The sequence below is a fragment of the Meleagris gallopavo genome, chromosome 7, assembly GCF_000146605.3.
Source record: "Meleagris gallopavo isolate NT-WF06-2002-E0010 breed Aviagen turkey brand Nicholas breeding stock chromosome 7, Turkey_5.1, whole genome shotgun sequence".
NCBI lineage: Eukaryota > Metazoa > Chordata > Aves > Galliformes > Phasianidae > Meleagris > Meleagris gallopavo.
Window position 1 is genome coordinate 6,251,919 of NC_015017.2, and position 15,046 is coordinate 6,266,964.

General features: G+C 35.1%; 1 protein-coding gene across 1 annotated transcript in view; it reads right to left on the reverse strand.

Annotated features, from left to right (window-relative positions):
* TFPI (tissue factor pathway inhibitor) overlaps positions 1–15,046 on the reverse strand; it is a 148,839-nt gene that overhangs the window by 7,809 nt on the left and 125,984 nt on the right. Inside the window, exons 8-11 of the mRNA XM_031554130.1 lie at positions 8,605–8,723; positions 4,122–4,322; positions 1,180–1,218; positions 158–334 (exon numbers count right to left, since the gene is read on the reverse strand). Of these exons, the coding sequence (XP_031409990.1) occupies positions 158–334; positions 1,180–1,218; positions 4,122–4,322; positions 8,605–8,723 (536 nt within the window). The remainder of the gene's footprint in view (positions 1–157; positions 335–1,179; positions 1,219–4,121; positions 4,323–8,604; positions 8,724–15,046) is intronic.

The window sequence follows — 15,046 nt, forward strand, 5'->3', positions numbered from 1 at the left end:
ATATACAAATATACAGTTCTGTTAATTTCAGGTGTAAATTATTCCATTTCAGAGTCTCTTAAGCTGTTTGTTTTTTTTTCCCCCATGATAAACACCTTCAAAACACAATGCTGCTTATAGAAGAATAAAACTAAGAATAACAAAGACAACAACTTACGGTTGCCTTGGCAGGTAGTCTGGCATTCTTCCAAACTCCTAAAGTTGTTCTGGTTTCCTAGGCACCCACCATACTTGAATATTTCACATATTTTTGTCTCTTTGTTATAGAAATACCTGGAAAAAAAGCCTCGGCAAATTCCAGGGTCTTTCTCATGATAACAGAAGTTGGGCTTTTCTGTGAATCAAGGTAAATGATGAACAGGGTGAGGGAAGAAAAAAAACAAAATACACCAGATGCTAAGACAACAATAGAGTGGGAGGAAGTTGACATAATAAACTTAGTCACTTTAGAATGCAGACCATCTGTAAAATAAATGCAGTTCTAATGTACTGCTTTTGTTCTATGTAACACTGCAATATTGTGCTAGAACATTATAGGACATTTTCATTGCTTTTCTTTTTTTCAAATAACCACTAAATTATAAAGGAGTCACAATACTCATTTTAAGTGTTCTAAAATGAAGCTTTAAGATTAAAATTAATTTTTATTCTGATTTAAAACCAGATCATTTGAACCTAAGTACATATTCTTCCCATTTATGTAGTTGCTTTAATCCACATTGGTGTGAATTACACAGAAGGCAATGTTAAAATAAAAGGAAAAAGGATATAGCAGTTTTAAAAAAAAGTACATTTTATCTGGGATTGCCTACCTCTTTAAAAGGACATAAGAAACTGGGAGGCAAAGCAACTGCTCTAAGTACCATTTTTTAGTCTAGTTCCTAATCTGCAATCTGTAATTATAATATCAAGAAAAATTCAATAAATGAATACTGCATAATTTGACTGAATAATCAGACACGATACCAAGCATTCTGGCAGCAAAGAAAAAAAAGTTGTACAATAATCCTCAAATGCTGATTTCTCAATGCATTTCATTTTCTTTCTAGATTATCATCTTAGAAACACCACGGAAGTAATAAAACCCATCTGGAGGTATTGGAACAATACATAATCTACCCAAAGCAGCTAAATACCTTATTGTATGTTGTCTAAGATTACTTATATAAACATAATTACCTCTCTTAATTTTTGCTAGCATCACCTCCAGAGGCAATTCTGCAATATAAATAAAAGAAAAATATTCAATAAAAACAATGATGTAAAGTCTCACCTGTAAAACCAGAATGCTTCAGTGACTGTGAGCATCGAAGAACAAGAACATAACACCTCTTTCCCTTTCTTTACTCTCTTTATTAGCGAGGTAGCACAAAATCTTGGTACAAAGGACTGAACTATTGTTTTCTCATGTGGGAAGAACTGATGTACTTGAAACTAGAAGATATGGAAAACAGTGGAATTGTGCCCATATCAAAATGAACTGGCAAATTCCTCACGTTACTGGAGTCAGAATCTTGAATTGTATGATCTTAGTCCTTAAGAGACATTTAATCAGCAGGCTTACTTAGCCCAACTGCTGTAGCTATTGATACTGCCAGCAGCTCCAGAGAAGATCTATTTAACAACCTCTTATATGGTAATTCTTTTTGCTATGCCACATACAGTCAGAGTTAAATGTTCCTTGTGCTATTTATGATATTAAAGCAGAAGGTTGAAAACAATTCTTTCTGGAAAAAGAAATCTGGAATTGCTGTTATGTTCTTCCTTGTTATAGAAGTAGTAAGATAAGATACTTCTGCAATCTTCATTCTTACCCTTTGTGTAATTTTTAATTTTCATAAAACAAACAAAAAATTTCCAGAAACATCATCTGTATTAAATTTTCAAAGCAAATCTTTTGGGTAGAAATTCAATCAAACTACACTTTCCTTGAATGCTAATAAAATACCATCATTCAATTCTGATGGGGGTACATTTTCTACATACATAAACATACAGAATAAATAATATTAATTCCTACTGAAAAAATCAGCCCAATCTGGATTAAGTAGAGGAGGGACATCAGTTTCTCTAGCCAGAAACCTTCAATAGAATGATGATTAGGAAATGTTAAAGGTATGTCATTTAGATTCAGTTTGGTGGATGCTTCAGCCTGCTTGTGAGGCAAGACCAACTCTTGCATTCTAAACCTCAAGGACTAAATCTCTACTTTCCTCGGTTAGAAGTGGCCTATTGTGATTGAAGAAAACAACCCAAATACAGACATGGCAGAATTAGTGCTTAGGCTGTAATAAATGAAATCTTGAAACCTGCTACTGAATATAAGCTGTGCTCTAGACAGCACTGGCCATTTGCTCTTAGATATCACAGGACTCAGTTTCTGAACAGAATCAACAGCTAGAACTTTAGACAGACAGATCTGTAGAAAGTTATGATGAAAAAGAAGCAAATGTCATTTTTGCATTAATTTTGTATACTAATTGCAATTCTAGCAATATCTGAAACTTTAACAAGAAAATAAATCGAATCAGTGATATAAAGGTTCTTTGATTTCTGCATCAGTTCAGTAAAAGCTGAGCTACGACACAATTCAGATCCAAGTAGCACAGTTTCACTGACTAAACACGTACAAGCATTAACTGCAAGATGTTCATATTCAGAAAGATGCTTTTCTTTATACTTTTTTCTTAAATGCAAAATGCTAGATGATGTTATTTACTAACTAATTATGATATCAAAAACATTATTTCTCAGTGATCTCCTTCCAGTTTAAGCCTTCCTATCATTAGGGTTACATTTACACATATATGACTCAACTCCTCAACTCAAATGGAATGAGACTAAAGCTGGTCTTGCTGCTTCTTCCAAGAAGCACATCTTGTCCCCAAGGCTCATTAATGACCTTTATCAGATGCCAATAAATATGTGAAAGTCTCAAAAAAAATTGCCATTCAGTTAAAGAATGGAGTTATCTGATCTTTTTCACTCTGACAAAATGTTGGTAAAACTTCGTGCTATTACTTTCATCCTGCTAGGAATATTCCTATATGCATGAGATTGTTTGAAATCAAAATATAATCTCTTACAAAAATAACTGAAATCAGCATTCATTATTATGGCATTTTGTTTTCCTTCTTTTCTTTTGAGTAGATTGTCTATAGTGCCAGGTACAACAAATGAAAGCATGGGGATCCCAGCAGGTCAGAAAATAGCTGTGAACAGTCCTTCGTATTTAGTGAGGAAACAAAATGCATATAGTCTTTTTGGTAGAAAGGTCAAAGTGATGAAGACCAGACAAAATCTGTTAGGAAGGACATATTTTACTTCTGTTGGCTGTTATGATATCATCCCATCAGTGAAATTTTGCTTATGTAGAGAATATCAGGTTAAACTTTGCTATTACCTATACATACAATTGCACTGAGGTTTGTGCTCTAATCAACCACACTATTCTGGCTCAATACTTACAGGTAAGAAAGAAAACCTGCTTCCTTTTCTCTGTAAAACCTTCACAGTGCTGAAGGCCTTAAATAATTATTACCATCATTTTTAATTGCAAAATCAGCATTTACAGGGCACTTGCTGTATATTTTGTATCTCATTTTCCTGTTTCTAATGATTAATTCAATTCCAACAAAACAGATCTTTTAAGTCCAACAGCTGTAACTGATATTTTAAAAGAGAATTATTATTGCAGTTCCAATTTTGTTGAATCATAGCAGCTGTTCAAGATTTTTGACAGCTCTATCAGCTTCTCAAAGAAACAGAAATGTAGAACGAGAAATTGGGTGTGATATTTTCAAAGCAATTAATGTGCTGACCACCAGTTTAACCCAGTGTCAAGATCAATTTCATTTTAACAACTCATGCAAAACATGCCCCTAACTAGAAAATAAGCTTTGTTGCAGATCAGCTAGAAAATCACAATTTATCTTTCCAAATCCAGAATGTTTGCTTGCAGAATCTGAAATAATTCAGATGACTAGAATAGAGTATAATAATTGGGAACATCAGAATTAGAAACATCATATCACCTTATTAACCAGAACTTTACAAAACTCATAAGGTTTGTGGATGACAGTTAGAAGAACTGCTAGAAGAAGAAGAGAATGGGTACTGGCCTGTTACCACACATTTGTTCTGACATTCTTCCAAAGTTAGAAAGTTGTTTGCGTTGCCGTGGCATCCACCATATTCAAATATTTCACACTCACGGCTTTGAATGTTGAAGTAAAAGCGCATGTGGATTGCTTTGCAAGGACCTTCATCTGCTTTCAGGGCACAGTCTGAATGCCCCAGTTTCAGTGGTGGCAAAGGAACACCTGTGATAAAGAGAAGTAGGACAACTGTTATGAACTTGGATTGCTTCATTGTAGAATTCAACTTCAAAATCAGATTGCTTGCCTGTTCTGCTAGAAAAACACTTGCTAATATAAGTGTGTAAAGCTCTGAACAAATTAAACAGAGATGTAAAAGAAGGTCATCATCTCCATTGGAAGAACAGTTCCATTCAATCAAATGGAAAAGTGGTTACAGTTATGAACCAAAAGAGCTCATATTCTAAACTTTCAGTCTTATCAGAACTCTCTACAACAGCTACACATAGTGATTTATTCACAGGAGCTTGCAAAAAATTCTGAACAACAAATACATTGAGAAAATTCTGGCAGCTCCCAAAGACACACTGACTACCCTTGCATAAATAAAAGGCAGAAAGAGTGTCTGCTGTGCTCTCTCCCTCCCATGCATATCTAATAGCAAACACTGCTCATGAAAACTTCTCGTAAGTAGTGTGGCAAGACAACCCTGCAGAGGGCACCATTCCCCTTCCAGATTAAATGTTACTGGCACATAAACCCATTTGGTATAACCAAAAGGTTATCATTCTTAATTCCTTCGATCTTGCTGTTCTTGCATTCGATCTTTCAAGTGTTTAAAAAAAAAAACAACAAACAACACAACAACAACAACAGAATTTTTCCTGCTTTGCATAACCAAGAGGAAGTATTTTTACCCTAGAGGATTTTGAAAGCTTTACAGAGCTTATATATTTGCAAGAGCAACAAGAAGAACAGAGTTGAAATCTTTCCCTCACTCTGCCAGAGCTAATCAGAACACTAATGTGTCTTAATGTGTATGTGCAAAAGAAGCACTACACACAACTGCTCAGAAAGGAGGAGAAAAAAGTGATCGCAAGCATTTACATGAACATTACAGAATTTCCTCTTGCTAATAAGATTAAATTTCCACTTTTAACTAAAAGAATCCACAGAAATAAATGTTATTAGCTAACCCACTCTATGGCTATCTAGATTTAATGTATAAAATTGTCCTTACTATAAAATCTTCAAATGAAATGCACAGCTGAGATAAATCCACATAAATAATGACATCAATGGAAGTTTACTCTTCTAATTCCATTTGGGGCATTTGTAACTATTATACTTAGAGGAAATATGTTTCACCAGTAAAATCTTTTAACCCATAGCATACAGATCCCTGAAAAATTAACACTTATTACACAATTACCATTGGCACAAAAATTGTAGCAGATAGTTAATCTTCTATTTTTAAAACTGACAATTGACAGACTCATGTCTAATTTCAAAATAATCAGTCCCTAAAATAAGTTATTTGCTTATTACTGAAATGATACTTACAGATTCCAAAGTCAGGAAGACAAATTTAAAAATATTATTGAAGATTTTCTAATATGAAATGCAGATGCATTAAATGAATTAAAGAGACAGGAGTTTCATTAAAATTCCTATGGAGTTCAGGTTACCAAACAGATTACTGAATTTTGCTTATTTCCTTATCTAGATCATCCTGAAGAATCAAGATTTAGATGTCACAAGTGATTCCAAAGATCTAAACTTCTCCAGCATAGAGAGTCCCTTTGGAAGGGACTGGGAAAGGCTCAGATATAAAAAGTTGAGAGGACACTACACTGCAAAATGAAACTTCGGAATCCCCGTAAGTAAAAGGGTAAAATCATCCTTAAGTGAAAGGGTGAAAAATGCCTTCAGAACATGAAAGGTTTAAGTAACATTTGGATTAACTTCTAAAAGGCTAACATCAAACACTTAGAGCTGCGCTGAAACCAATCCAACTCAAATGGGGACAGGTGCGACTTGGCAGCTGGTTTACAAACATGTTATTTTCTTCGCACACAAATAATAAGACCTCATAAATGACCTGTGCCAGAGACTCAGTCCATTCTAGAAGACATGGTGAAAACTTACTACTAGAATTACAGACATGGGGTTATGTTCGATCATTTTGCTTGCTACATTTTGCCCCACCAATGTTCTGGGCTATCAAAGCAGAAATAACACGCAAACATAGTTGCAAAATTATACAAAGATGATGAACAGATGGCTTGGTACAGTTTATCTTAGGAACTTTCTGGACTCAAACTTAGTTCCCACCAAAACCACAAAACTAAATTATTGTTTTTCTTACCTCCTCAGGCTTTCCCTCTGCAGTCACTGACACTATTACCACCAGATATACCGACATCTGCTGCAAACATAATGACTATTTCTATAGCACTTTTTGCAATTAATGAATCAGCAGAGGCATTTATTTTCTTAGGAGTGCTAGTAAGTTACCATACTTTAAAATAAGTACCCTGTGGAGCCCCAGAAGGCCATGCCCCCCCCATCTGAACAATAAACAAGTGACTCTATAGAAATAAGTCTCAAAAGGATTTATGAAAACTGAATCAATCCTGAGTTTGGGAACAGGGACAGAGTTCTTCCCCACTACTTTACACCTAGGAACACTTAACTCACCATGAATGACATAAGATTAGGTTTCTTTTTCAGAAAGAAACAATAGAAGAGAAGGCAAGCATGAGTATTTGGCCATCAATTCACATAGACACAGATGTGCCTGCACACATTTCACATGCACAAAACACGGAGGTTGGTCTGAAACTAATGCCTCCTATTTATTTCCACGGAAACTACAACAGATACAAAGAGCACAATCGCACTTGATAGAGCAAATTCTCAGCTAAAAACAACGTTTGTCAACATAGTCTTCACCATTAGTTATGCATTTTCACCAGCAATGAAGAAAAGCCTGCATGCCATGCTCTTAAAATCTGTACCTGCAGAGGTGACCACTGTCACTGCTGGAACTGTTGAAACGCACCACCCACTACACCTCATTGTGCTCACATCCAGTGCTTGGCCTCCATAAACATTCAGCAAGAGTCCATCCATGTCAGTGGGTGCCATTTTTTCCACACAGAGGAATTCAATGAAACACAAATGTCAGAAGCTGTTTTGCCAGACTGCCCTTGTGCTGCCATCTATTGTGTGGCAACAAAATGTAACAGAATACTGGTAGGCCCTCAGACAAGAAAGGCATTTCTGTACATCGAGGTTAAAGAGAAAGAAATTCCTTTCGTAAGAATTTATCTGACTACATTAGCATGCTAAGTATAGCACTAACATGGAATGGCTTATAATTTAAAATGTGGTGACTAATATCAACATGGTATTAAAGCTCTCCCTTCATTTGCAGCAGCTTCGTGATTGTGCATAATTAACAGTTTTTGTCCCAAGAATTACTACTGTAAAAGACCTAAAGAAAGAAACAATCTGGATGGAAATTTGACAAGATGTGTGCAGCTAATCTGCCAACAACAATAACAAAAGGTTTCCCTTAGCTGTATGCTTTGTTAGGCTTCAAAATTAGACCTGTCAAATGAGAGAGGTATTTACTGCATCATTCTCTGCAGCGTAAGAAAGAAGTTAACATTTTCTAAAAGGAGAAAAAAACATTTTAATATGGCCCAAAAAGTGTATTTCTTTCTCATCTGCTTTCTCAAAATTGTTTGTGATGAAACTAAAATATATTTTACATTGATACGCCCTATAGAAGCATAAACCATATCAATCAAGTGAAAGTACAGTGAACAATGGCCTCATAACGGTAAGAGAAACCAAGAAGCTCCCTCATTCTAAGTCACACTTCTGACATTATTTTTCTTGACACAAAGTACTAACTGGTGAGTTTTTGTTTATCCATCTATAACGTATCAGTTGGAATTATACAGAGAACTTATGTGAGGCCAAGGAAAACAAACGGGGCAATCCAGAATTGTATTATCTTTAGAACAAACTCTGAAGATTAACTGTGACTGAAGAGAGCTGCACACAGGAGAAAGCAATATAGACCTACAGTGCTATTCATCATGTTTCTAACTCTCTTTGCATAGGAAGGTAAAATCTGAGTTATACCTGCACATTCCTTACCCTCAACACTCAAGTTTCCCAGGGATCCTAAAGCAGAGCTAAAGACGAAGTAATTCTGATATCTAATACCAGGTTTGATTAGCATTAGACGTTTCAAGAAGCAAGAGAAACAAAAGCCCTTACAGTGGCTACCAATTTTGCTACATCTTAATGCAAAATCCAAGCTGCTCCCAACTATTTAGAGGCAAGTTTGTTTTTACCACTGTTTTACACTTAGCTCAACTTTCAAGTTTCCTTGAAATTTTTCCAAGTACAGAATTACATCTACAGTGCATTTTATCATGGGTTTGTTTGGTTCTTTTTTTATGTGAGATAGTTTTCTGTAAAGTCTTACCCAGAACATCCTCTTCTTCCCCATCATCAGAGTCATCAGCTGCATGCCCAGTGATACAGACAAACAGCAGGATAAAGGTTAAAGGTAAGAAACATCCCCTCTTTCTTCCTTTCATCTTCCTGAATAAAAAAATGACAACATAAACTTGAATCAAGTTCCTCAACAATTCTGTGTAAGTTATTAGCAAGGTAGTACATAGCTTTCAGGTATATATGCAAACCATGAGCTTCCAAAAGAACACAAGATACGCTAGCATAGCATTGTAAGCGTGGTGAGGAATAGGACAAGACTTTTGGTTTGTATTCAGCTGACTGCAAGCCTCTCATCCCATCTCCAGTACAGACTAGATGCATTGCTATTATTTGTAATTTAAGCAACAATTTTAAACAAACTCCCAGAATCCATAAGTAATTAAAACATACCACTTTTTAATATGAAGTAGTTTTTAATGTCAACTGCACAAGCATGGTTGACTGACATTTCTAATTCTTCCAAATAAGTTTTACTCTATCTGAAGACCTAGGATTCATTGTCAAGCATGGGATTGTGATTTTTTTTTAACAAATATTTCATCATTTTGTAGATATCACGTTCCTTGAAATTGCAATTCACAGCAGTCAGTAAACTTTCTGCAACATGGACTTGAATTTTTAAGCAGTGTTTTGTATCTTGCAGACCCTCTTAATATTGAATACTTTAATTAATAAGTGTACTGCTATTCTTTTCTATGTAGGAGCAGTGTAGCTGTAGTCATTCACACAAAGGAAACATCTTTATTTCATAGCTATCAGCAAGTTCAAGTTGCCAAAGGTCAAGTTTTACACACATATATGAAAGCACCTCAGGAAAACTTTTGCTTTAATTTTTTAGCAATGAATTTTTAGAAAGAATTTTTTAGAATTTCCAAACTAATTAACAGTTCATTAGGGAACCCTCAAATCTAATTAGAGAATAGGCTCAATATCTCCTTCCCTATAGATACCTTTTTCTCTTTAAGTATAATACTAAACTTTGGCTAAGTTGTTTAATATCAGCTTCACAGAAATCTTAATAAGTAGGGAGTTCTTCGCCTACAGGCACTATTTTGTCTTTAGTGTTTTTGTATTCGCATCTATGAAAACAGCTGGCTACCAAGTTCTAAGTAAAACATCACTGTAGTATCTAAGAAAACACAAGCAAGCAAAGATGTCTCAGATGGGTGAAATACACACAGAAAACCTTGCCACCAAATTGCAATAGCCGCTCAGAATATGTGCCAGAACCGGAAATTGCACTTGTACTTCAACACCAAATCAGAGACAGAATTTTCTCTTCTCACTCTGCAACTGATGAATGTTCTCCCCCTGCATATTCCCCATTTTCCTAACTAGCAGTGTTTGTACTAAAAGGCTATGTTTCACTTGGCTGACCGCAGGATAACCTTACAACATTACTAAAACACAAAAATGAAAACCACCAACTATGGCACTGTGCTAGGCACTCATCAGTTCATTCTAATGTTTCAAAAAAATTCAGTAGAAATAATTGATGCAATTGTCTGCATTTGCTTGTGTACCCTACTACTTAGTTAGTTGCTCTGTTTAGAAGTCTCTTACTTATGTGTGGTAAGGATGTGCATTCCTAATCTCTTTTTACTAATGCTACCTTTCTTCCAACAAGTCATCACAATGTTATCTCACTAACGCACTATTATCATTCTAGTTTAGGTCTTTATTCCTTCTTCTAGGAATTTACACAGTACAGATTTTAGATTGCAAAATTTAGTAAATCCATTTTTACTGTCACCAAATATATTCCCCCAAGTCTGTTTCCAAGTAGAAGAAAAATGTAAGACAATCACCCAAGAGTGAAAATTCTAAATAAATTGCTTCTCCATCTGGAGACAAAACTACAAAACAGGACTATGTACACCATGAGCTACCATGACCAATAGTCAGCATGTGATTCTGAAGATAAACTAGTGCATTAATACAGAGAGGAAAAATCTTCCTAAATTATGGTAATTTTATTATTGCATTTAACTCCTATTTTTGCCTGAAAAGAGGATCACATCAGAAATAGGACTTATTGATGCTTTAGTCTAAATTCTTTGTTTTGAGAAATTGCTATCTAACTCAATATCTATTTTATTGTGAAGTCTACTGGCCAGGCAAGAATTCTCTCTTTTCTGGCTAATTTTCCCCCAAGGTCATACACTCCCAAGAGCACTACATCATGCACAGGTAGAAACTGGATGAAGAAGGTGCACGTTTTAGTAGTGAAATGATTAAATCCTTAAACCCTTTAGTTCCCTAAGGAACAGTAAAATCCAGGATCGAAATCAACTTGGCAGTGCTTTTTAAACTAAACAATCCCAGCCCTCTAGAAAAGCCTAAGTTTTCTGACTCCGTATTCAGTCGCCCAGTAACAGTTTTAGAGCTGCAAGCATGACATTGGTTTTTTATTCTTATTATTTTGTCATGCATTTTTAATTCATTCTATTTCTCGTTGCATTAATATGGGAAACAATTCAAAATACTTGATTTATGTCAGTCAGCTCAGTAAAATATCAAAGAACTTGAGTGGAGGATTGCACATCATGGGAATGCTAGGAAATGTTCTGAAAACGCAGTAATTCGTGTTAATTGGCCTGAATATTGAGACCAAAATGTGAAAAATTTGGGGAGTACGTACAGCTCCTTACTCCAGCAAGGTTCTATTCTGGAACAGCCAGGGGTCATTTCAACATCAATACTGGTTTTTCTATACGTCAAAATATCAGTAAGGCAAATTTGCTTGAATTCTTAAGAATGGTTCCTTAGTAACTGGCAGGTTGCTGCTCACAAACTAACCAGCTTTTAGAGATATTTTGTTATCTGAAAACAGACAACATCTAAGTTGCCTGACATCAGAATTAAGTGTTAACACAGTGACTTGGCTACTGATTTAATTCAACTCTTTCATTTGTGAGTAATGCCACTCGCTTCTCTCAAGCTACACAAAGCTTGAGAAAGGAAATTGAATGATGAAGATCTCCATTGTTTGATCTTATATAACCAGGACTTTTTTACCCTTCTACCTAAATGCAAAAAAATAACAAAAAGTTATCTGTTTTTAGCAGAAAAGGCCAGAGAAGTAGAAAACTTGCACACTCTGAGCCCTTTTTAATGTATGGTTATTTAGCAGACTGTTCTGCACAATTTCTATAGTTACCAGAATGTTTAGAAACAGCCATTTTTTCAGCATGGTTTTTGTCTCTAACCAGTTAATGGGAAAAAGCAAAACAAAAGCTAGCATTTCCGTAGTAGTCAGAAACAGTTTCAGAAAATGCCATGAAGTGACACTGTAATGACTGTAAAAGTGACTCATTCACACTGACAGCCCAGGAAATGGAAGGGAGAGAAAAAAAAAGGAAAAAGGCAAAGAATACAGTACATGGAAGAACAAATAGCAGGAGATAGGCTATGCGTAGTCAAAAGTTAAATTTAGCACAGCCTGACATTAAAGATAAGGAAGTCTAATTAGACATGATTATAGCACCTCCAATATAAAAACAGACTTTTATTAGCTCACCATAGTTCTCAGACATTATATTTGCCCTACAGCATCTTGTACCACCCTCCAGGAGGTGTATGACAGATGGTTAATTGAACATACCTGTAAGCATTGTTTCTCAGCCTGTTAAGTCAGTGAGTTGCCTGAAAGCATTTTTACTGCATGCGCTGTTTTATAGCTAATTGAATTATCATGTTTATTTAATATCACACCATTTCTCAATTCTAACAAAATTGTACTGAGCAGATTAATTGTGTACTGAGCAGACTAAGCAGTGAAGGTGTATACAGGATTCATGTAATGATGCCCAGTCCTACGTTTTGTACAAGAAGTAGCTGATAGTAGAAAAAATATTGATCATAAGCTTTCATTTTCAAACAGGGAACATCTTCAGCATCCTAACAGTAACTCCCCTCACATCACAAAAGCAAACAGAACAGACAAGCAGCAAAATTAGTTAGGCTTTTAGGAACCAGCATGGCAGCTCCAACCACAAACATCAACATTACATAGCTTCTAACCTGTCCTTTTTAGCTCTCCTCTAATGGACCGAATCATTTCAGTGCTGTATACGTGTCATCAATTCAGGTGTGTACATTTTGAAACTGTACACACTACAAAAACATGGCTACTTGATTGCTCTTAAGTGGAGCTGTCAGCTACTACAGAGAGGCATAAGAGCGAGCCATCTGCCACGATAAATTTTAACACAACCTGACAATTAACATGAAACCTCATCACAAATCACGTTTTGCACACATAGTTAACATCAAAATAATAATTTTCTTGCTCTGTCAATAATCAAGTTTAGTTCACCCTATCTTTCTCAGGTGGATACAGCAAAAATTTTAAGTTCAGTGGATGTGTGATCTTTGGATTACTGCATAGTTCATGCTGCAATTATGACCACTGGGAATGCCCCCAGCTTCATACTGCCTCACATTATTGCCCTGCAGATACTCAAAACCAAAATAAAACAACGTAGCTAGCCAGACAGAGAACTGAAATGAGCTCAACAAAGCTATGGAGAGGAGGCCAGGGGAACATGACAAAAAATGAGTAACAGTTATTCAGGAGAAAAGTAGAAAATGTTTACACAAAAACATTAATGCACAACTTTATGTTAATTCAAACTGTACCACCTAAATATTTCCTTCATATAATTCAGTTATTTCTAAATTTCTTGTTGCAATGTCTGCTTTCAATATAGTTATTTTAAAATCAGTTCATTGAAATCTCTGTGTTCTGCAAGTAGGTTGTTGAACTTTCTTGAGAGTAGGGTCAACACATTAAAAGGCTTAGTTTTTATTTTTTTGTCTGAAGAGCAAATTACATTAACTAGTTAACTTGGAGGATATAATCAATTGTGTGTGGCACACATCAGGACAACAACATTAACAGAAGAAAATGATCAGTTGCATTAACAGCAAAGGAGGAAAAAAACCCTAAGGAAATTGAACAAAGTTATAAACAAAAATTAAAAGGACTAAAAATAAATCTATTTTACTGTGAAGTAACTATGACAGGAAAGGAGTTGTATGACTTCCCATATGGTTTTGCTTCATTCTGTCCCCAGGGAATCTCTGTCCCATACTCTTGTAAAGTAAAATAAATACAGCTTCATAAGATAAACATGCAGAAATGAGGGTAGTTTGTCCTCTTTTTTTTAAAAAAAAAAAAAAAGATAGTTTAAGTGTGAAGATCAGTAAATATTCAGACCCCATTACCAATCCTTAAAAAAAACACCTACACAGCTTTTGTTTCTTTAGGAATGGCAAGCTTCTCCTAGTTTTTAAGAAAAAAAGATAGAAGACTGTTCAAAACAGAATCCAAACAAAAAGCATTAAGTACTGGAAGCTGATCGTAAACAACATGCTCCAAAATTGCAGTATACAAGATTCTGATAATTCCTGAGACTTGGGTTTTTGACCACTAAACATCCAATATTAAGGAGAATTTAAAAATTGGATTAATTGTTCAAACAGCCCTGAAACAAGATGACCATAAAATTACAGTTCAAACTTATTCTGCATGTAGAATATTAAGTAGATGAGTTACAGCTGAGTTTTCATTAGCAATATTAGTAAGTGTGGACACTGCACTGAAAGGCTAAATGCACTTTGAAGATCGTGTAACTACATTGACAGCTGAAATACAATTCATCTCCAGACTGCAAATCAAACAGCACACAAAGTAAGGATAAACCGAATTATTGAAATTTTACTTTCAGAAAAGAAATTCAATTTAAAGTATAGTTGAATATTTTCTATCACAAAAGCTATATTAAAAAAATGAAAGATACGGATTTATCAAGTAATTGCTCCTGTGACTATTTTTAATGAAAATTTGTATGGGATGTATTTGATAGGAAAAGAGGCCAAAGCAGAGTGTGTTTTCATCTTCAGCTCCTTAGCATTGTTCTAATTGTATGCATTACACATAATGTAAACTCTTCAATGATTACATACCCCAAATTCAGCTTAAACAAGAATCTAAATTAATTTACTATGGATATAAGTATTTGTCACCTTCACAGGTGATCACAAACTCTCTATTAGTAGAATTAAAGAATAAGAAGGTTACAAAGGAAAAAGGACAATTTTTCTCAAGTAGATGCCTAGAAATTACTTAAGCTTGCCTTAGATGTTCATATCTGTACTGACAGCTTAGACTTCCTGTCTTAGCAACTGTCTGTAAGGCATTCAGGAAGGAAGGTTTATATCTTTATATGTTTTCCATGAAGTACTTTGATGACTAATTTCTATAGTACTGAGTCACACTGACCTTTCACATACTCTCCCCATCTAAACTGTTGTCCTCTCTACTCTACTTTTCTCATTGTTACATGCCTTTTCCTCTTTTAAGTTATATTTTCTAGAACCATTATTTAAATTTCAGTTTAGTTTAG